Source organism: Crotalus tigris, unplaced genomic scaffold (assembly GCF_016545835.1).
Source record: "Crotalus tigris isolate CLP2741 ecotype Arizona unplaced genomic scaffold, ASM1654583v1 scf7180000017585.4430047, whole genome shotgun sequence".
NCBI lineage: Eukaryota > Metazoa > Chordata > Lepidosauria > Squamata > Viperidae > Crotalus > Crotalus tigris.
Window position 1 is genome coordinate 4,108,186 of NW_024096493.1, and position 24,342 is coordinate 4,132,527.

General features: G+C 39.4%; 1 protein-coding gene and 1 long non-coding RNA gene across 3 annotated transcripts; one reads left to right on the forward strand and one right to left on the reverse strand.

Annotated features, from left to right (window-relative positions):
- Nucleotides 1-9,676: 9,676 nt before the first annotated feature.
- On the reverse strand, nt 9,677-10,753 carry LOC120316250. The gene is made up of 2 exons (XR_005558904.1): nt 10,386-10,753; nt 9,677-10,041 (listed from the first exon to the last, which is right to left on the reverse strand). It is a non-coding gene; the product is annotated as an uncharacterized LOC120316250 (long non-coding RNA).
- A 231-nt stretch (nt 10,754-10,984) lies between these two features.
- On the forward strand, nt 10,985-23,011 carry ZFAND5 (zinc finger AN1-type containing 5). Of its 2 annotated transcripts, none has more exons than XM_039361597.1 (6): nt 10,985-11,393; nt 14,717-14,873; nt 14,995-15,106; nt 16,829-16,929; nt 21,074-21,199; nt 21,386-23,011. In XM_039361597.1, the coding sequence occupies exons 2-6, from the start codon at nt 14,723-14,725 to the stop codon at nt 21,532-21,534; spliced, it is 639 nt and encodes a 212-aa protein (XP_039217531.1). In that variant the 5' UTR covers nt 10,985-11,393; nt 14,717-14,722; the 3' UTR covers nt 21,535-23,011. The 2 variants fall into 2 exon arrangements, with proteins under 2 accessions (XP_039217531.1, XP_039217538.1); XM_039361604.1 differs by lacking the exon at nt 10,985-11,393 and adding an exon at nt 12,046-12,610.
- Nucleotides 23,012-24,342: the final 1,331 nt, after the last annotated feature.

Consider the following 24,342-nt stretch of genomic DNA (forward strand, 5'->3'; position numbering starts at 1 on the left):
ATCTGGCTTTCTGCATTTGACTTTGCTTGTAGGAAGCTGGCTGGGGAGGTTACAAATGGTGATCACATGACCCCAGGACAGAGCAACTGTCATAAATACATGCCAGTTGCCAAGAGTCTGAATTTTGGTCATGTGATTACCATGATTGTAAATGTAAAAACCAGTCATAGATCACTTTTTCAGGGCCAACTTACTCTAAATGGTCACTAAATGAATGGTTGTAAGCCGAGGATTATCTGTATATTAAAATCATTATTTTCTCCTTTCAGGCAGTGGGTGTTCAAATGTCACTGTTTTTTTTATTTACTAAGTTCTATGATAGATATAGTTGCTATTTTAAGACACTGTACACTCGCAAGCAGAGGCAAAACACTTGGCTGGTAGCCAGTATTACAAGCATTTTCTTCCTGATAAAGGAAGTTAATTTTCTTCTCAACAGATTGAACAGAACTGGACAGAAACTACCCTATGATAGCATTCAAGTTAGGCTACACAATCATGTCAACCTTATTTTACCTGTTCAATTACAAATGCCTTGTCAAGCCTATCATATACAATTCCCTTTCATTATGTTATCATAACCTGAAAGCTGTAATTTCACATCCACATCCCTGTCACTTTCAAAAGAATTCTGGGCCAACATTCATAGGATACCTTACACTAATCACATTTAATTCTGAGCAGCTGCCATTACCTATTTATTGGTACTTTCATGCTACCAAGGGATTTATGACTGTTCAAAAGCCTCAGTAATATAGTTATATGAACCTATTTAATATTTGACCGAAGACCCTAAAGAAGGAAGAGAGACATATTCTGTCATCAATTAAAACAAATAGCAATTTTTATGACCAGCAGAGTTTTTTTTTTCAGGAGGAATTGATTGATCTCTCAACTAAGCTGAACAATCTTCCTACTATCCACTTGTCCCATTGCTGCAGTCTTTTTAAGTAGCATTAGATGATGGCAATTGCAAGAAGAGCTTGATGTAACCAATCACTCAGTGTTCATTTAAGCCAGAATATTTGTATTTAATTTGAAAGGAATGAAAATATTCCATTGCATGTTAAGAAAGAAATCAGAATGTATACAGGACTTGTACTGCTGCTCACTGTTGCATTCCAGTATTCTTTTATTCCTGGATATAAGAAGGTAGAAGTCCATATTCTTTTCCTTTTCACTCTTTCAGCTTCCTTCAATCTAAATCTAGAGAAAGGAAAAGCAAGATTTTCCAGAAGTTCTGGAATTTCCCAGCTGCCCTATCTTTCCAAGGTTTTAGTTCTCCTGGAAAGATGAATGGAAAAGAAACCATGTTTTCTGGGTAGATTGGCAGCCTGCCAAGCTCATAGGTGCAATCAGTGTTTCTTAACCTTGGCAACTTGACAAAATGAAAAGTTCAACTCCCAGAATTCCCCCAGCCAACATTTTTAATAAATTAACAAAATTGTAATATATTTTCTGAATTGTAAACTGCCCAAAGTCATTGAGATGTGCAGCCATAGAAACTGATAAATTTATTTAGATAAATAAATTCCCACCTAACATCTTTTCTTCACTGTTTACTGAAAGGCTAACCTGGAATAGGCGAACAGAAACTGGGCACGTTTAGTGCATTTTTAGGAATAGTAAACACAGTCTTGACCTTCAGAGATACTCTGACTTTCCACCTTGGATTACAGAGCAGTTAATCTACCCAATGGAACCATAAGATGCCAGATGAGTAAGGATGTGGAAAGTATTAACTTTATTCAAAAGCATATTATGAAGGGCAAACTTGTACATTGGATCTCTGACCAAGAAAATCAATGTATTACATGTACAAAGAACACATCTGTGTAGAATGTTCTGGTGTGTTTTATTTTTTAGAAGGAATAAAAAGTGCAAACTCTAGAAACGTTCCAAAGACGTATAAGCTCAAACTATGCCCACTGCAACAGTTAGCCTACACATCTTTGGAATTTGGATCAAATAATCTGCACCTGTGAAGCTAATCTGCCCCTCCCCTCAACCACAAAAACAGAACGTGAATTTTTCCTCACTAAAGATTGGAGTTGCTCAAATCTTTGAAAGGGCTGCTTTGTAATATAGGAGAGTGTGTTGAAGCCCTAGTCCTTGAATCATTACAGCACCTGTGTCTTTTTCCAGGCTGATGCAGCTGCTCTCTAAACTGCTATTAATGTTCAGTGACTTTCTTTGCTAGAAAAAGAAACATAGTGCAAGACATCTGGAGGGCATCAGGCCGGGCAAAAGGTACTCTAAGTCAGTACATTCAAGTTATTTTGATAAAAGATCACAAACGCCCCCCCTTCCCAAAGTAAAATAACTTGCAAATACCAACCATATAAAACCTGCCAAAAGAACCCATAGGAGCCTATTACTCAATATAGTCTAAGGTCATTCATCTGCAGATACTGACAGCAGCTGTGCCCAACTCTGCAACACTACGCATAACAAAAGTGTCCTTGTGTGATTAAAAATAAAAGGTTAACATAAAATTCCTGAGTGACCTGGGTCACACAAAGAACAGTCTTCTTTGGCTATCATTATAAAAGGAACAATGCAGCAATATGCGAAGGATGAATTCAGCTATGCTGAAGGTACAGAGATAGCTTTAGCATGCTACAGGCATTTCACTGAATTTCCCATATAAAAGTGCTGAGGGTAAACTGTCCAAAAGACTTTCTCCGATTATTGTAAATTGTACAAAATTTAGAAAATCTACAGAGAGAGGCCCTATGGAGAAACTTTTCCTCCAAAATGCACAAGCCCATGAAGGCTGAAATTGGTCAAAGGGCAAGAAAATGCTACTGTAAGAAATTAAAGAATACCCTCGCTTTGTCAATGGAGATTCTCAGTCATCCAGGTCATAGTTATCCCAAAGGTGCTTTTTCACGAGGCAACTGGACTTTCTTGTTTTTCTTTGAAGACGTTTCGCTTCTCATCGAAGAAGCTTCTTCAGAAAGCACCTTTCCCTCGTGAAAAAGCACCTTGGGGACATACCCTCGCTTGGTTAAAGATGTGTATCAAAATTGGTTAAAAGGCAGTTCTTCTTCTGCCCTTGCTCTGTTCGTTCCTCCCAGCAATTAAAAATAATCACTATTTTTTCCATTTTTCCTCCTGAGATTGTAAATCGGATTTTTTTCTTTGAACTCGGTATTCTTTAGGAGATCTTTGGGTCAAGTCAGGCAACTCTGTGGATATACTGACATTACACTGTGGTAAGGAACATAAAGCACTCAAAACAGTTAAATATGGTTTGTAAATGCAGATTATCAATATTTTAGTAGTAGTAAAGTTGGAAGGGACCTTGGAGGTCATCTAGTCCAACCCCCTGCTCGGGCAGGAAACCCTACACCATTTCGGACAAATGGCTGTCCAGTCTCTTCTTAAAAACTTCCAGTGTTGGAGCATTTACTGCTTCTGGAGGCAAGCTGTTCCACTGATTAATTGTTCTCACTGTCAGGAAGTTTCTCCTTAGTTCTAGGTTGCTTCTCTCCTTGATTAGTTTCCACCCGTTGCTTCTTGTCCTGCCTTCAGGTGCTTTGGAAAATAGCTTAATTCCCTCTTCTTTATGGCAGCCCCTGAGATATTGGAATACTGCTATCATGTCCCCCCTTGTCCTTCTCTTCGTTAAACTAGACATACCCAATTCTCGCAACCGTTCCTTATATGTTTTAGCCTCCAGTCCCCTAATCATCTTTGTTGCTCTTCTCTGTACTCTTTCTAGAGTCTCAACATCTTTTTTACATCGTGGTGACCAAAACTGGATGCAGTATTCCAAGTGTGGCCTTACCAAGGCATTGAAGAGTTGGTATTAATACTTCACGTGATCTTGATTCTATCCCTCTGTTAATGCAGCCTAGCACTGTGTTGGCCTTTTTGGCAGCTGCAGCACACTGCTGGCTCATATTTAAGTGATTGTCTACTAGGACTCCGAGGTCCCTCTCACAGTTACTACTATTGAGCATGGTGCCACCTATGCTGTACTTGTGCATTTGGTTTTTCTTGCCTAAATGTAGAACCTTGCTTTTTTCACCATTGAATTTCATTTTGTTAGTTAGTGCCCAGTGTTCAAGTCTGTCCAGATCCTTCTGTATCTGAAGCCTGTCTTCTGGAGTGTTGGCTATTCCTGCCAGCTTGGTGTCATCTGCAAATTTGATGAGTTCCCCATCTATCCCTTCATCCAAATCGTTGATGAAGATGTTGAAGAGTACTGGGCCCAGAACAGAGCCCTGGGGCACCCCACTACACACTTCCCTCCATATAGATGCAGTTCCATTGAGGACCACTCGCTGAGTACGGCCGGTCAGCCAGCTACGGATCCATCTGGTGGTGGTTCTGTCTACCCCACATTTTTCTATCTTGTCAAGTAGTAGGTTGTGATCTACTTTATCAAATGCCTTACTGAAGTCCAAGTAAATCCCTGGTAAAGGCTACTGTTTACCTATCTATTTAAAACATGAAACAGACACAAGCATCTAATTAGCTACCTCAGTGTTTCTCAACCTTGACCACTTTAGGATGGGTGGACTTCAACTCCCAGAATTCCCCAGCCAGCCTTGAACTACATAATATTTCCCTCCTATCAACCTTTCTCCATTGTTTTAGATCAGAAATGTCTTTGCATCAACAAATAAATATACGGTACAGACAATTTAGAGGGAGCTATACCAAGTATACGTTACCATCAGTATGTAAAATTAGGCATTTTTAGAATGCTTAGGAAATCTATAGAATGCCAAAAATGGGGCAACGAAGCATGAATCACTTATTATTTCACACATTTCCTAAGCATTTGATGCAATGCCAAAAGGCAAACCGGCAAAGTATAAAATACACCAGCTAAAAGGCCATTCTAGCCTTCCTTGTTGCAACAAGTAGGTCAATACTGGTCTTTTTCTCTTGTTTTTTTCTTTCAGTAAGAAAGTCCTATACTTCATTTTGCATTTCTTCTTTTCATGTATCTCTGACCTTAACTGTAACTCTAACCCTTTTCACGACTCTTTTCATTCTTTGCCTAAATAGTTGTCATTCTGCATAATAACTAAGTACAGTATTACATACAAAGCTTAGAGAAAGTATATAGCATATTAAAATAACATAGCCATTTCATACTTTGCCTAAAAATGTCACACATTCCATAGATTTCCTAGGCATTCTACACATTGTCAGCTTTTCACACATATGATATATATAAACAATTGCATTAAACAACCCCGAGAGTACGTTTTCAGCTGAGATTATGCAATAAGAGCTATACTGAGATACTGAAAAACTAAAAAAAGAAAAAATAGGTGGGTAATCATCAAAATTAAGTTGGGTATTAATTTTATTTAATTAATTTATATGATTGCCCATCTCAAAACAGTGGTTCTGGGTAGTGTAAAAGAGTGGTCCCCATCCCTAGCAGTGGCAGTGGGGGAGGAGAGGGGATGACTTCACGCACAAGCACACACTCACCCATTTGCGCAAATACAGCTTTGCATGTGCTCACCTGCCACTTCTGCAAATGTGGCTGTGTGTGTGCGTGCTGTGCTCACCAGCCATTTCCACAGCCCAGTTCCCAACAGGCTATACCCCGGCACTGGGCCGTGGCACCTTGATGTAAAAGATTAAAACAATGACTAGAGACACCCATATGCCCAAGATAAACAAAACATTTCAATCAGAAAAACCAAATCTAGCCTAACCTGCTGGCTAAACATCTGTGGAAACAAAAAGCCAACAAGATTAGGACCAGATCTTAGGGGTGGGAACTTTTCCATAGAGCAGGCATTGCCATAGAGAAGGTGCAATTCCTGAGTTTAAATTTTTTTGACACTGCTTGATGGAAGGAGCTCAGGGCATGCCTGCTCTTCTTAATTTGGTAGGCCAAAAGAAACAATAGATTGAATATATACATAGCACAGGCTAAAAAGGTAGCTTACCTCTAAGCCAGGGTTGGCAATTAATTTTCCCAAGGGGCCACATGAAAAACATGAGTATTGTGGAGGGCCGAACCAATACAGCTGTCAGGGTAGGCACTCGTGAATATATGTAAATTGAGAAAAATGTAGTCGTCTTCAAAATAAAATCAATCCATATGGGCTAGAGAGGAACAGGCAAAGGGCCAGTTGTGGCCTGGAGGGGCGTAAAGTGCCCACATCTGTTCTGAGGCATGTAGGCTTTATAAGTAAAAAAGCAGCACCTTGAATCATACCCGGAAGACTACTAGAATTGAGGGCAGCTCATGGTACAATGTTATATGAATGTAACAAGAAATACCAACACCTGTCCACATTACTGCATTCTGGGCTAGGTGCAGTTTCCAAAAAACTGTAGAAGAGTAGCCTCACATAAAGCATGTTAGAGTAATCTCATTGGAGGTGACTAAGGCATGAGTCACTAAGAGCCAGGCCTTCCTGGGTACAGGAAGGACGCCAACAATGTCTGAGACAAACTGATGTAAAAAGCACCCCTCGTCCAGCAGTAGCCATTGCAGGAACACTCCCAAATTGCTTACCAATTTTGACTGAGGAAATAACAACCCTAAACAAACTCAAAGGCAGAAAATCTCTGGAGCCAGGAGCTTAAAACTCTGGCTTCCAAGGATTTTGCTACAGCCTCTTCTCCTCCATCCAGACCCTCACAGTCTCCAGGCACCAGGAAAAGACCTTAGCGGCATTACTTGGTCAACCCAAGGTAGATGTACAACTGGGTATTACCACTATGCTGATGAGACCACCTCATGCTGACAGGTGATCTCAGCCAGGGGCTCCATGTAGGTATTAAATGGGAGTGACAAAAGAAAGGAGCCTTGAAGCACTCCCTAAAGCAGGGAGCTTGAGTACCACCTCTCCCACCCGCACCAAAACTAGCCCCAAAGAAAGGAGCAACACTAACATGGTGCTTCCCATTCTGAATTTCCTAAGCAGGCCAGACAAATACCATGATGATAGTATCAAAGGTCACAAAGAGATCAAGGAGGGCCCAGATGGATGAAGTACTTCCCATCCTTAGCCTGCTAAAATCAATGGAAATCTCCTTTCCCCTCTTTGTAAAAGAATATAAATAAACACAATAAACTCTATAATCTTTATGTATTTATTTTACCACTAATTATAGATTTGGGGAGTTATGTGCCACTCAGAGTCGGTTAATTGAAGCAGCCTATAAGCCCCATAAATTAATACTACATTTCTGAGCAGAGATCAATAGCGCAGAGACCTTCAGCTTAAAATTTTAAAATTAGATCCTCCAGCTCTGTAAGCTGAAGCTTCTAACAGCAGCATCTGAAACAAGTTTCCGTTCAGTACAGTATTCCATGTTAACAAAGTCTCATATTCGAGCTACTTTTTTTCTTATACAAGGACAAAGCTCAAAATGATACAGAAGTTATAAAATTATATAATGACAGGGGAGATCAGAAGAACAAAGAAATCTCAATCAGAGGCAATGATCAAGGGAAAGCTTAAGTAAAATCTCTCCACCTACCACACCCTTATAGAGTATGAGGGGATTGACTGATTAGGTAACTTGAATTTATCATGTTATATTGGGCAATGAACAGTTGCATATAGGTTCATAAAGTAAACTCCTTCCTATAATAACAGCAATACAGGTAGTCTTCAATTTACAACCATTCATGTAGTGACTGCTCGAAGTAACAATGGCTCTGAAAAATGTTGACTTATGGCCATTTTTCATACTTATGACCATTTCAGCATCCCCATGGTTATGTGATCAAAATTTGCACGCTTGGTAATTGGCTCATTTATTATGGTTGCAGTGTCTCAGGGTCATGTGATCATATTTTGTGAACTTTTGACAAGCAAAGTCAATGGGGAAGCCAAATTCACTTAAAAACTGTTGATACTAACATAACAACTGTAACAATTCACCTAATATTGTGCAAAGGTCACCTTGGCACCAGAAATTTTGGGCTCAATTGTGGTTGTAAGTCAAGGACTGCCTTCAGTTAATTACTGTAATAAATGCAAGATATTTGCCAAAGTTCAAGGAATAGCTTTAGAAACTTCAGCCTTAGAAAATGCCTTTTTGGGCTCATGAGCACAAGTCAAAACTATAAGTGACCTACAGTAGTGGTTACAACATACACTCCAATCAATGTACATTTTAATTTTAAATGTAAAAGTATATATCAATTAACTAGATCTATCTTTGGCTTACAGTTGAAACACAAAGAGAAAAAATAAGCCTATGAAAAAAGCTGACTTACAAAATTAAAAAAAAAAAAAGTTATAGTTTCACCAATTCCAGGACTGAGGGAAAAAACTATTTTTAAACAGAAAGGCAACATTTCTTTTTGCCAACAGAAATCATTGCAATGAATGAAACAAGCAAGAAACAAAAGATAAATCAACATCTTGAGCAATCATCTTTCACATTACTTTGTAACTTCTAGCCAACATGCAAGGCAAATGGTTTATCTAATTATAATCCAATTGACGAGCTTTTAGGAAGAAACAAAGCTATAATCTAGACAGAAGTTTAAAATAAAGGAAATAGATTGCACTGCATAACTGATCTGTAGTATTTGTTTTGTTGCTTATGACATTATTCTCACTGATGGCAGTAAAACATATTTCGTGCTCTTTGAATTCTGAATGAATGAAAACACCACGGCCTGTGTACATTTATTTGCATCAACTGCAGCAGTTCCCAGCATTCCTTATCTTTACTAGAATACTATAACATAAAAAGCTCAAAATTATAGGATATGAATTTTTGATAGTAGTGATTCTGATATATAAAATGTTAAAGAAACCTTAGAGAATTATTATGTAAAGATGAATAATAATGAAAGAGATATAGCTGGTCTATTTACTGAGAAATAATACTTACCGTAGCTAAATGCAATCTTTACGTAAACATATAATAGCAGACTACAGACTTTACAAATTTCAGGTATGAACATGTTTTCAGGAGAAAATGAGTGGAGCACAAACCCAGGGGGAAACAGCAATCTTAATTATATAATAGCATCTTTTAGTCATGTGGTAACATTTTTGGATCCCAAATCTTTAGATTTCTATGTTTCACCAATTATTCAATCTGATCATGGACAGTACAGAACAGTTCTCATTTGTAATGACTTCAGCTGGCCTATCCTCTGGAAACAATTTTCTCTTATAATTGTAATGAAGGGTGCCCTGTTCTGTAAAAATGCCAAATGGGTAAGTGAAAGAGCCATGTTTATATCTTAACAACATGGGCTTAAGGACTGTAGGATATGTTGGGCCATATATTCATTGCGACACTGGGGAGGCCAAAACACTGAAAAAATTGAATTATTTTGAGACTGCAAAATAACCTTGGCACTAAAACTCAACTTGTCTGTTTGAGAAAAAGGTCTTGCTTTAAAAAGGAGCTGTGTCATGTGATAAAGATCACTGCTTTCAGCCAAATAGGATAAAAGTCATAGCTTTTAGCCAATCATAAAAGCCAGAAACCAAATGATTTAATAAGACCCAGGAGGCTTCTTTTGGGGTAATCAATTTGTCATGTAGTACATATTCATGAACCATTTTACTGCATCACAGAATATTTCTCACAAATACAGTACTAGCATACCACATACAGAAAACTGCAATATGGAAATGTTTCTAGTAATTTATAGTAGTTCTAATTTATCCATACATTACTATAAAGTAATACAGAACAGAAAGAACCAAGATATGTTAAGAATTCATCCATTTATTAGAATGCTCTCTTTCTCCAACAATGTTTAGGAGGAAAAAGGCATTCTGCCTGATGAGAAACCACCAGCTAAGTAGTGCTGTTGCACAAGTATAATTCCTGGATTATTTCATAGTAACAGTCCTGTGGATATAGCCAAACCTCCATGAGGGGAGGGGGAGTGCACAAAGCATTAGATGCTACAAAAGTTGAAATTCTTGAAAGTCACCCATCCAGCCTTCATGTCTAAAGAGACTAGAACTCAGTCTCCTGAATTTCAATCTGGTGCCTTAATTGCTATGCCAAATTATAAATTAAGGTTTGAGCTTCCCAGTTATTCTTTCTTATTCCTTTCTTCTTAACCTGTAAACATGAGAGAACAATGTCAACAACAGAACTCTAAACACTTGACAAGATTTAAATGTATTAATCTAAAATACAGTTTAAACTAATTGCTGATCAATAAGATATTTCATAAGCTATTTTATATCAATAAAAGTGACCATAACTATGTTGGGTACTGAAAACAAAACAAAACCCCACCCCAAATCTTTGGCCTAGCCATATCTTTATTAGGACCTTTTTTTAAAAAAAAAAAAATGAGATTAAAAACGTGCAGGGCTTTGAGCAATTCAGGCTTCTTCATCAGGCCAGAAATCACATAAAGGAGGGCACGAAGATCTAAAAATTAGGCCGGATAGGCTTACAATTTGAAGGCTTTCCTCATTTTCCTTTGTGGTTACATTTCCCAATGACCAGCTAGGGAACATGCAACATGTCCGGCTTTGACACGCACAGGCCAACCTTTGTCTTTTGATTTCAGAGCGCATTCGAAACGAGAAGAAATGGCCCGCTAACATCGTAACCCTAGGTTAAAAGCGAGCAACAACTCGCCTCCTGACAGATCAGCTCTTAATCCCTCCCCTCTCGGCGTGTTTTTTAGATCCGAGCCCAACCGACCTTCCCCCCCCCCTCCCGCCTTCTCTCGCTTGGCCACGCTTCAGCGAGCGAGGGGGGCGTGGAAAGGAGAATGACGGTGACGTTGACACTGACTGTGAACTGTGAGGAGGCGCTTGCGCCGTCGCTCGTGTACACGTCTCCAGCCCCCCTTTCGCTCGCCGCTTTCTTTTTTTCCCCAATGTGCGCGGGAGGGGGAGGGGAAGAGCGAGGGAAGGGTTGGAATGGTGACGTATCAGGCCGCCCTTCCTCCTTTCTGCTCCTCCCCCTCGCCCACCGTGAGCGACTCCCATCAGGGCACAGCCAGCGCGCCCGCGCCAGTCAGCGCATTAGGAGCCCGGCGGCCGCCTACTTTTCTTCACCCGGAGTGACCGGGCTGCCCGCGCGCGCGCTTCCTCCACACTCGAGGGACGGTTTGTGCGCTGGAGAGTGAGTACGTTTCATCCAGGCCCGGAGGCTCGCAGAAGCGACGGCTTTACCGCCGCCATTATCACCAGCGCGCGACGAGGAACCATCTTCCACCCCCCTCCCTCTCTCCCTCCCTCGCCGTGTCTAGCTCCGCGCAGCGGCACCAGCAACTCCTCCTCCTCCTCTTCTTGGAACAAAGGAAAGAAGCGGCGGCGGCAGCAGCGGCGGCGGTTGCTGCTGCTGCAGCTCCGGGACCCTCTTCCCGCTAAAGCCCTACCAGCGGCGGCGTCTCCCCGTCTCTCTTTCGACTCTTCCCTTGCAAGTCGAAGTGTCTGGGACGCCGAGCGAGGGTGAGTGGCGGAGCAAACGCCTTTCGTTCCAGGTGTGGGGCGGGGGGGGGGAGATGAGAAGGGGGCGTCGTTCTCCGTCTCGCCTCCACGGAGGAGCGGGAAGAGGCGGGGGCGTTTGCCAAGGGAGGGCGCTTGGATTGGAGGGGGGGGTCTCTCTTTCCGTGTTGCGAACCGCGAAAGCTCGGCTGGGGAGGGGGAGAGAGGGGGGAAAGGGCCGCCTTTTTCGCTTTGTTCAGCCAAGGGGCAGGGAGGACGACAAAAGAACCGCTGTGCCCGCTTGTTTGCGTGGCTTCACGGACGAGTGGGGGGGGGCGGCGGCGGCGGCGAGAGAAACAGAAAAATATGGATGCTCTTTCTTCTCTGCCCGTCGCTCGGTGTCGGCTGGCGAGGAGGCGGGAGTGGGTCTTCCCCGAAGTCGCTAAAAGCGGCGGAAGGGGAAACAAAGAAACTGGAGGAAGACAATGGGCTTCCTCGGCTTGCCGGCGCGGGATGGGAGCGAAGACTTCCTCCTCTTCCCGCCTTTCTTCTCCTCCCCCGCACTCCCTTTTTCGTCAGGGCCGAAACGGCCTTTGGTGCCTTTTTGCGCGGGGGTGGGTGGGGGAGATAGTTGGTGTGTTGTCCCGGAGCGCTGGGGGCGACCGCTTGGCTTTCCCGGGCTGGCTCGGCCTTGCCATGACTCAGTGGTTTTCTTTTCACGAGGCCCCTCAGGCCTCAGTATGTATGTGTTTGTCAACTGGGTGGATGTGGCTTAGGGAGAGAGGGAGGGGGAAACGGCGAGCCGGAGCAAGGCCCCTGCCTCTCTTCCCGGGTTCTGGCCCATCCCTTCCCGGGAGCGCAACCAGGAGAGTCCGCCCTGACCGTCATCGTCGCCTGCCATTTTCTCCGTCTTTTTTGTCGGCGCGTTTGGCGTCCCGGAGTCCTTGGAGCTGGAGAGCGGCTCGCTTTCCTTTTATCCGCTGCTTGTCCCATTGCCCCCCCCCCCGGGCCGCCTCCGCCTGTCGAAGGGCTGAATTTACTGGCAGCGGCTTCTCCTTTGTTTCCTCCGACTTGGCCGGTATCCATTGTGCCACTTCGAAAATCCCCGGCTCCTCTGGGTCCCAAAAAGCTTCAGGATTTCCCTGGAGGCGCCCTTCTTTCGAGGGCCTCCGAGTTGAACCGAAGCGTCTTGTTGCTTTACAAAGTTAAATGCGTGTTGATGAGCTGGGCAATTGCGTGCCGTAAGTGATGCAATTTCTGTGGGTGTAATACTGAATTAGTAACTACGGTTCCATGTTTTTCAGTGTTAAGCAATCCACAGAGGGCTGTTGAGTTCGTTCTGTGACTTCTTCCTTGTGATAAGAGTAACTTTTTAAAATATTTTTTTTAAATTTTACTGAATTTTTAAACATGGAATGCAATTATTTCATACTACCTATTATCCCATTCTGCACCGTGGAGTTTTAGAACTATTGATGGAGTTCATATTGATGAAAGTTAAGTTGAACAAACAGCTTGTTTATTTTAGAATGTGTCACCTTTAGCTGGACAGCAGGAAACAAACTTTTTTAAAAATAAAGCAATCATCTGATTTTTGTAGCCCATATATGTAGGGATGGCAAGAACAATTGCGTATACCTTTGTAACTGAATTAGTTCGACAAATTTTCTAATTATTGGCTTTACCCATTGTTTTTCTTTAACACAGTTATGAATTGCCCTATAACTGAGGTTTTGGGGGGGGGGAATCTTAACTGAATTTTGCTGTTTTAATTTTGTGAGCTGTACTGGAACTAGGCAGCTTTTGAGATAAAAATAGAAGCTGATTTCAGAGGCCCCTGTTGACAGGGTTTTATCTGAGCTTCTAGCTCAGCTTGTCACATTGCAGCCTTGTGACAAGCGGAAGCTAATGCGCTCCCCCATGTGACCTTAGCTTCTGAGGAAAAACTAAAGCTAGAGGACACACATGAGGTGGTATTAGAAGCCAGCATTCTAGTTAGACTAAAGATATAAAGATATTATAAATTCCATGCCAAGTGGTGCTTGGAAGCTGTCTGAAAATGAAAACTGATCTTATTTCATTTTGCATCAGTTTTTAACTGTTTAATTTCATTACCCCATTAATGCAATACTTGTCCTGTTGCTTTTTGGACAATTTGAACTGAAATGGCATTATATGGAAGGAGGCTTTGGTTTTACAAAGATGCAGTATAAATATATTGGATTGAATAGACTAGTATTTCTAATAAATACTAGCCTGATTTACAAACCAGATTACATTTTGTAAGTAGACAGTTTCATGCATAGTTTAAAACTACAACCTGAATGTTTTAATGGTGGTTGGAAATCAATCTGTAAACAAGTAAATCTCCTACTTTGGAAGGCTAATAGATATTTTCTTCCACTTTTTTCAAACATGTATTTTAAAATCTGTATATTTTGAAATAATGAGGTGTTTTCACCTTTTTTAGGTATTTGGGGAAAGGATAAATATAACTATCCTGTCAGATTTCGTTTGGACTTAATAGGAGTGAAAATAGCTATAAGAAAGCAAATTTCATACCTATATACACGTATAATAATAGCCTTATCTTCCAGGTTTTATATTCCCTATTCATAAATAATACAGGAATATTAATAAAAATATTAGTCTTGCAAAACATTTTAGCTTTTCTATGTGATTGTGGCACTATTTTTGTTAATGCATTGCTCATGCTAAAAGGGCTGTGCATAATATTTGCATAAACCCCACTCTTCCTTCCCAATCCAACAGAAACTATATAAAAGCAATCTGAAGTTCATTTAGTAGCTTAGGAACTTTGGGCTTCACTAAACATAATTGTCAATAGAATATGCAATTAGAGGCAGATCTATGTGATTATGCCATATGGATAAGCTATATGCATCGGCACATTCCCCTTTTTTTATTTTTTAGGATGCATTTAGCATTCATTCCCATTTATAGAAAAAGAATCTCTTGGGTGAGGGTTGAACTGGGAATGGCTTTAGGCTGAAAGGAATCAAATGACAAGCAGCTTATTTTCTTTGAGCTTAACTCACAGCTTTAACAATTGAGAGTACCTACAAATTTCTCCATCCACCTGCCTTTGGACAGAGAAGATGGAGGAAGATTAAGTTTCTTCTTCATAGCTTATACTTTTCAAATATATACATTTTCACCAGTCTTGTCCCATCCCTGTTTATGATGATCTGCCATTTCACGATGACATATATTCAACATTTATGCAGAGGGCTAATTGTGCCATAGTAGCATTTGTAATAGCAGTTCTATGTGAATTATGAATGTATACAAGCTCCTAATTAGGTATCCTTTTCCTCTGTTTACAGCACAAGATGGCTCAGGAAACCAACCAGACCCCAGGACCCATGCTGTGTAGCACAGGATGTGGATTTTATGGGAATCCTAGAACTAATGGAATGTGTTCCGTCTGCTATAAAGAACATCTTCAGAGACAGCAAAATAGTGGCCGAATCAGTCCAATGGGTATGTTTTAGGGCAATAAAAATGAAATACTAGATGTAGATATAGTACATTTAATAACAACCATTTTATTTGCTTAAACATTGTAATGTATTTGATTATATTCCTTTTTTTAACCTCCCAGGAACATCAGGTGGTTCCAATAATCCTACCTCAGATTCTACATCTGTACAGAGAGCAGATACTAGTTTAAACAACTGTGAAGGTGCTGCTGGCAGCACATCAGAGAAATCAAGGTAAAATAGAAATATGTTAAATAAAATTTATTTATTTATTTCTAAAATTTATATGCCGCCCAGTCCTAAGGGACTCAGGGCGGCATACAAAATTAAAACAATAATCTGACAATAAAACAGTAAAATAAATACATTCATACAGTGTGTCCAATCATACCCCCCCCCCCGGGGACATCAGCCCCAGGCCTGCCGGAACAGGAGAGTTTTAATGGCTTTCTTAAAGGCCGGCAGGCTGGGAGTAGTTCGAACCTCGGGGGGAAGTTGATTCCACCAGGTCGGAGCCACCACAGAAAAGGCCCTTCCCTGAGGGCCCGCCAGCTGACATTGTCTGGCCGACGGGACCTGAAGGAGGCCCAATCTTTGGGACCTCACCGGTCTCTGGGAACTGTGCGGCAGTATGCGGTCCTGTAAGTAACCTGGCCCTATGCCATGAAGGGCTTTAAAGGTGATAACCAACATCTTGAATTGCATCCCGAGACCCACAGGAAGCCAGTGCAGCTCGCGGAGGATAGGTGACATGTGGGCGTACCTTGGCGCGCCCACAATCGCTCTCGCGGCTGCATTCTGAACCAACTGCAGCCTCCGAACGCTCTTCAAGGGTAGCCCCATGTAGAGCACGTTACAGTAATCTAGTCTTGAGGTGACAAGGGCATGAGTGACCGTGAGTAAAGCCTCCCGGTCCAAATAAGGCCGCAACTGGTGCACCAGGCGAACCTGGGCAAAGGTCCCCCTGGCCACAGCCAATAGATGTTCCAAATTTAGCTGTGAGTCCAGGAGGACACCCAAGTTGCGTGCCTGCACTGAGGGAGGTAAATTTGCCCCCCCCAGGACTAATGATGGACCATCCAGTTGACCTTTGGGAGGCAAGACCCAGAGCCACTCGGTCTTGTCAGGGTTGAGTCTAAGCCTGTTCACCCCCATCCAGACCCTCACATCTTCCAGGCACTGGCACATCACGTCGACTGCTTCACTGAAAGGACACGGGGTGGAGATATACAATTGGGTATCATCCGCGTACTGATGATACCTCACCCTGTGTCGCCGAATGATCTCACCCAGCGGTTTCAGGTAGATGTTAAAAAGGAGGGGGGACAGGACTGAGCCCTGAGGCACCCTATAATTGAGGCGCCTAGGGGTCGATCTCTGTCCACCCGCCAACACCGACTGCGACCTGTCAGAGAGGTAGGAGGAGAACCACCGCAATATGGTGCCGCCCACCCCCACCTCTCCGAGACGACGCAGAAGGATACCATGGTCGATGGTATCGAAAGCCGCTGAGAGGTCAAGAAGCACCAAGATAGAGGAATGACCCCTATCCCGTGCTCGCCAGAGGTTATCGGTCAGTGCGACCAAAGCAGTCTCAGTGCTGTAGCCGGGCCTGAAACCAGATTGAAAAGGGTCCAGATAATTAGTTTCATCCAATGTTTTTCTTCTACAATTGCATTAGATTCTGCTATACTTAATTAATAGAAGTAATACTTAGTCTATTTTTTTTAGTTAATATGAGAATTATAATAATGAAACATTTATGATAATATCTTGGATGACTGTAAGAATAGATTTTAAGGTCAGTTAATAATTTGTTATCAAAATTTATTATCAGTTGGGTTCAGTAATTCAGTTACCAAAAAGAGCTGAAGTTGTTAAAATCTTAGCTTTATAAAAATTCTAGTCTTCGTAATAGCACTAACAAATTGCTTTCATTTTACTGAATGCAAGCAGAAATGTGCCTGCTGCCGCCTTGCCTGTAACACAGCAAATGACAGAAATGAGCATTTCAAGAGAGGAGAAAGTAATTCCGAAAACAGAGACAACAGAGCCAGGTATGCCTCTTTAAAAGTGACTTGAGTGCAGTTAGTACAGTGGGACCTGGCATGTTTAAACATCTGTAATCAAGGAAGAAAACTATATTATTTGATATTTGAACACTTCTTACACAGTTAGCCCAGCTATGAGGCAGCAATCTAGCCAACTGTGGTGGATCTTAGAAAGCTAAGCAAGGTGGGACTTGGTTAGTTCTTGGATGAGAGGCACCAGGAAATCCCAGGGTTATAGACTAGAGTATGAAGTCCAAAGGGGTGGGTATGTGGAGAGGGGTTATTGGAAGAAGAAAGTGGCAAACTGCTTCCAAATAGTTACCAAGAAGAATATATAATCATAGGGTCAAGCTCAGCTCAAAAAAACCTTTTATTTTTACCTTGTATATTTAAGAAAAAAAACATGCAGGAAACTTATCAAAATGTTATTCTTACATCATTGCATTCTCTTCCAATAGAAATGCTTAATTTGCAAGTCAGATCAACATCTAAGAAATTTAGTAGTCAAAATACACCAAAAACCCCATGCAAAATGCTTATTGTGTTTAGAACTGAGTACCGTACATCTTCTGCCATTAATACATTACATTTGACAAGTTCCAAAAGTTCATTTGTAATATCAGCAAACTTACATTCAATCATACATATGCATTCATTCATTCATTTTCACATCCATACTCTGCTCCTTAATCAGTTTTTTTAAGTGGGTCAACAGATATCAAAGCTCTTTTTAATAATTTGTTCTTCTGTACCGTCATCATGGTAAATAGTATTTGTAGAGTAAACTTTCTGTGGTAAATATTTAATGTATAGTGTAACACCCCCCCTTTTTAAAATGCATTAAATTGAATATAGCTTAAAGGGGAAGTATTGCAATAACTTCATGGTTTTGCTAGAATTTTAATAATCGGAAGAAATTCCCTGATTGCTTAAATAGCATTTTGAAGGAATCTTGTAATATGGGAAAGTTTTACATAACATTATTAGATATGGTAGAAGGAGAAACAATTACATAAAAAGAATAGATAGGTGTATTCCAGTATAGGCAAAAATCTATACAGGTAGTCCTTGACTTACAACAGTTCTCTTAGTGACCGTTCAAAATTACACCGGCATTGGAAAAAGTGACTGATGACCATTTTTCAAACAACTATTGTAACATCCCCATGGTCACATAATCAAAATTCAGACACTTGGCAACTGACTCATATTTATGCCAGTTGCATTGTCCTGGGGTCATGTGACCGTCTTCTGTGACCTTCTGACAAGCAAAATCAATGGGGAAGCCAGATTCACTTAACAACCATGGTACTAACTTAACAACTGCAGTGATTCACTTAACTCTGACAAGAAATGTACAGTTGGGCAAAATTCACTTAACACAAATTTGGGGCTCAGTTGTGGTCGGAAGTTGAGGACTACCTGTATTTTGAAGTCCACAAAAACTATATTCTGAGCCTTTTTCTTTTCTTAGCTTCTGAAAATTAGTGCTTTATATGGTTACTTGGCATAAGTGGAAGATAAAGTGAGAAATACGTTCAGGCTTTTTACTTTTTCATGTCTAGATAATAGCTTGTTTACAAAAAACAATATTTTAAGATAATGCATTCATAATTATGCCTAAACTTTTAGATATATAACAAACATAGTTTTTGAGCAACCAAGTTACATATAATAAATTTAATTAACTCACTTTATATCTGTAAGCAAGGATTAATTAAAATTTGCAAGTCCCCCACGTGCTAAGCAACAACACATTTTCCCCCCATACATTAAAAATTACACACCAACTGAAGTTGATTGGGCATTAGATGTTTTGCATGGATTATGTATTGATATAGCTTTCCACATTGTTTATATTAAATGGATGGTTAATGTGGATGTACTTATTTTATTCATTTGAACTTTTGTACTCTCCCGATGCTTTGAATTATAATTCTCATGATTTCTTAGCACTATTTGTGCTAGTTGAGTCATAATATTTTTCTGCATGATTTTGTTCTTACATATTTAATTGAAACGTCTAAAGAGTTTTACCAATAGTGTCTTCCATGGTGCACTTTATCATAACAGTGAATTTGAGTTGGATATGAAAGAAAATAGCTTTGAGGTAAAAAGCAGCTCACACATATAGCTATTGATAAACAATGTTATTCATCCTTGTGGCCTTTCTTAAAAAGAAAATGACATTTTTAATACCCAATCCTGTCTCAGCTCAGATTTTTAGAATGATTTGACATGACTTTATATAATTATGTATAAAACATTTCTACATCATTAAAAATGGTTACAATGACAGCACAGTGGCTGTTTTAATTTAACATTTTAATTATATCAGTATATGTCACCCTGTGGACATTTAATGCATATTTCAATTAGCTTGATAAAATAAACTTTCTATTAGGCAGTACCATAAGTGAAGGAGATAATTGATCTCTGGAAAGTGGCAGAGGAGTATCTAGTTTTTACTTCCAGTTTATCTACACAATTGATTATAGACCTGCCCTCGTCCTAGCTCTATATTGAAATGATAGCAACATCTCTATAAAGTACATACTGTATACATTTTCAGTTTCAAGGCCAATAGTGCCTCCCTGTTTATTCTGAGCAAGTTTAAGCTGTTGCAGCTGCAATGTGCAACAGTGATGGAGGGAAAAGAGCTACTTCAAAGCATTTACTTTCAGTAAAAAATATTTTTTCCAAAAAGGTGGAATAAGTAGAAATTAAGTTGCTGCAATAACTCATAAATATTATTGTCTGTGTGAGATCAGGGAAATGTTAGCTTTCCAAATAAAAGATCATCATTATTTGATGTGCTAATTGTGGTTGATAAAAGATAAGAGTTACAATATTTGAAGGATTCTCCACACTTGTTCTCTCATATTCCAACATGTATTGCTGGACTGTGCAGAACTCTAAATCCATTGGTTAAGGCCACCAAATGTCTTGGTTTGATTCTTGGTGCCTTTGATAAAGTTCAGTGTTGGGAAAAAATTCTTTGATTTCCAAAGTTGTACTCCTTTATTACAAAATTGTTTCAAATTGTCCATAGTATTAAAACAACTCATTATATAAATGTTCCTCAAGGTAGTTTCTAAAAAGAGAAATGGGAAAGAGGAGAAAAATAACTTAAGACTGGTTGTACACCCAATATCTTCAAGAATGTTTTAACCAAATAATCTTTTATAGAAATAATGTTTCAATATTAACATTGTCCTTGAAACAACTTCAGCAAATGTTCCACTGCTTCATATTGGTTTCAGGCTGCTGTCTTGCTATTGCCCAAATAAAAACAATTGCTGAAGATCTGAGTACAAGGAACTCAGAAACATTCTGTTTTTTCTCTGGATCATGCTGATCTGACTGTTCCGTGGATGGTCTGGCTATTTTCTACAAGTTAATTCTTTGAATTGGAAGCAGTTTATAGTGTTCTAGACATAATATTCCAGATAGAAAAACAATTCCAAAATCTTCATGGAAACCGATCTTGACAGCAGTTTAAGTGTAGATTTTTTAATCCCCCTTTTTTGCAGGTTAACAGTGGTTGCATTGGAATCACAACAATAAAATACCATTCTTGCATTAATGGGCAGAAAAAGTCAACAGCATAGGTAATAGTTGCATAATACATTCAATACATGTGCACCTTTTTGCACTGGTAATAGTCACACAAGCAACTGTAAAACAGATCCAGAACAGTCTGACCTAGGCAAGTCAGTGATTATTGCTCAATAATAATAGTTTCATCCTATATTTAGGTAATCACTTTTTCCTTTCTTTCCTGCATCATACATCTGATAGCATGGATGAAACTGGTCCTGCTACAGTACTTGGTAATAAACATTTTGCAAAAATAATAGAAAGTACAAATCTTAGCGCTAAAAGCAATATAATTTTAACAGCCAAGTTTTTCTTAAGAGGACAGAAAATTCAGAATATTTTTGTTTTAACCTCAATGAAGTTCTTGAATACTGGTCTTTTGTTTCACATCTGAAATGCTGGAAACTTTCATTTCAAGTTCAAATATCAAATTTAAATAGGGATGTTTTGTATATCCTATTTAACAGTGGAACATGTGAAAAAGTGATGGAGATGAAAGTTCAGATTAAAGCAGAAATGTATATTTAACCAATTTCTGTTGTTCTTTTAGTGGTTACCCAACCAAGTCCTTCAGTTACTCAACCTAGTACGTCTCAAAATGAAGAGAAAACACCTGAAATGCCCAAACCAAAGAAGAACAGATGTTTTATGTGCAGAAAGAAGGTTGGACTTACAGGTAGGCTACTGGAGTTCATTTTGTCCAGTTCCTTGCTTTGAAAGAATGTATTGGGGAAACATTTAAGGCTCTTTCAAACTAGACAAATATCTTTAGAGATTGGATGTATTGCTTAGAAAGACAACGCCTTAATTATTAAGACTTCACCACAACTTACTTCAAGATACTGTTTCTGTATTTTTGCAGGATTTGACTGCCGATGTGGAAATCTGTTTTGTGGACTTCACCGTTATTCTGACAAGCACAACTGCCCATATGATTACAAAGCAGAAGCTGCAGCAAAAATCAGGAAAGAGAATCCAGTTGTTGTGGCTGAGAAAATCCAGAGAATATAAACTAACCTACTTGGTGCAAAGACTGACTTCCTTTGTTTTTATTTTAAAATATAGGAAAACATTAAAGAGCAGATGCATGGCCATTTTCCTTTGATGTTCTCCAGAGTTTTACTTTAGTTTGTCTTATTGATTGATATTTTAGGATATTGTGGGTGTTACAGGCAGAATTGGATAGATACAGCCCTTTAAAATGTATACATGCCCTCCCCCAAATGAATGAAAGAGTAAGACCTGCATTGGAAAACAGACATGCGCAAAAGGACAGAGTTGTCTAGTTCACATGTGCCAAACAGATGCATAAAATCTGCATGTTTGCAGCAGATTTGCCTTTTGGGATTGTTGATAGAGGTATATCATCTTTGGATAGTGCTAATGTGCCTGTTTGATTAAATGATACACCAAGAAAAACGAGTCTCCTTTTACCATAGTTAAACGTAATCATCTTTAATTTCCACACTTCATTGTTTTGAGGCTGAACTGCAGAGGAGCCGTTTCTAAATGAAAATGGGTGTTCAGGTGCCATAAACTGCAGTTTAAGATTACCTTCTAAAGGATGTAATCTTTGGAAGTGATAAAAATTGTTCAACTGTTAAAAACTAGTTCCTGAAGGAAACTTTTTTTCAGAATTTTATGAACTAGCCTACAACATGAGACTTGTCTGCTTCTTACTCTTAAGTAGCTAAATACATTGTGTAGCACAATGCAACAAGAATTGATTTCAGTTTACAAAATAAAGGCTACATTTTTGATAAAAGTTAATCACAGCAGCTCTTTCAATTAAGCACCTGCATCTGATGAACCTAGTTTGCAAATGTATTGAAGCCTTTAATTTTTTCATATGCATCTTAAGTTTTGAATATGTTCTGGTTTGAAAAGGTTAGCCTTTAATTTTTTTATAGTTTCCAAATGTAGTGAGATTGCACCCTTTTGCATGGAGAAATCATACCCAATATGGCTGCTGTACACTTACGTGGTACCTGGAACCACTCTGAGGGGCTGCTTTTATCATTTTATAGTATTTGGGTGTAGGACTGTAGTGTTCTTGGGTGTATTGCATGGGCTGCATTATCTACAGCATTGTACAATAACAACTCTAGAAAAGGCAGTATACTTCACTGATGCTTGTCTGGTAATATCACTTCTGTGTTATAATGGAAGGGTTTTTTGTGATGTATGAAACTTGTGTTTTTTATATAAACAAGTACAGTTTAGAGTAGTATAGTGGTAATGCCTGTTCTCATTTGTAAATAGTTGTGTATACATAGGGCACTACTTCTGATTTCTATTGCAGTGTTCAGTCTTAGTTTTCTTCATTAAAAGCATCAGGTCTTTGCTTTAAATTTTGTCCTCAGTTGAGTTATTAGATAAGCAAATGTGTACAGATAGTTCATATTTATGTATTGCACATAATCATGCTACCCAGCATCTATGCTATATTGTATTATGTAAATAATAAAATCATGTACAGAGGGATCTAGTTCCTTTTGTGATGGTTCATTGGCATGGAAACTAATTGAGTAATGAATGCTCTGCTGGTGGGGAAGAGGTGGTTGCAATTTATTCAAGCTTTATTGATTTCTAACTTGGGGATTTAACTAGATACTTGACAATTTTGAAAACTAGTATTAGTATGATTCAATGGGGAAATGTCTTACATTCCACATGTTTCTCCAGTTGGCATTTTTTCTAGTTGACATTTTGGCAGCAATTCTCTGGCTATAATTGCAGCCCTTGATAATTCAGTAACTGTGGACTTAACTATTTTGTACCTTGGTTAATTCCTGATTATTTGTACAAAGAAACGGAAAGGCAATTTGTATTGTATGTAATATGAAGAAAAGTGCACTTTATATTGCCTACTATTGAACATTCTTTTTCCGCATTTATATAAATTATATTTATTTTAAGTGCAAATTATAAAGATTTATTTTCCTGTTTCAGTTTTACACAAATCCATTTAGTCATTCCATGAGTAAAACTTCCTTGTGGAAATTAAGATCTACTATACTGATGAAAAACATTTTTGACTTGGTGGGTATCTGATATGAACAGCAATTAATGTTAGGTGTTAAAGACTGAATGTTAAAAAGACTGAATGTTAAAAAGACTGAATGGATAATCCTTCTAATTTTTTATTGTGACCTAGTCAAAAGAAAAGAAAAAAAATCTGTCCTTAGTGTTATATAAATATAGATGTCTATTTGGAATAATGAAGCCATTGGGTAATTTATGATGTGCCTATTAGCTCTCTGTAGTATTGAAGAGTTGCTGCAGGGAGTTTATATTGGTCAAAGCCTTATACAAAATTGGTCTGCTTTTTGTTTTCTGAAGTCAGAAACTTTTTGAAGGCATTTTGAGTATCAAATCTAAGAAAATAACCTTGGCATTTGAGTTTTCAGTGTTCTGGAAAAAAAAGGGCAGTGCATGCTTCAAACATGAAGTATAAGCAGAGCTTTCTTGGGATAAGCATTTTGCCAGTTACTGAACTTTCACTGCCATTGGCTCATAAGATGTGCACTACCTGCTTATTATTTCATTCAATCATATCTGATTCTTAAGAGATTGCCTGGACAAGTCCCTGCAGGTTTTTGGCATTTTTCTTTTTTTTTAGAAGTGGTTTGCCGTTGCTTCCTTTCTACGGCTGAGAGAACATGACAGGCCCAAGATCACCAAGCTGGCTTTGTCCCCAAGATAGGACTAGGTCTTCCAGTTTCTAACCTAATACCTATACAGAATTGGCAAACTAGAGAAGTTACCCCAAAAAAGCTTTTATAACTGTTACCAATATTTTGGAAATACCACCCCTTA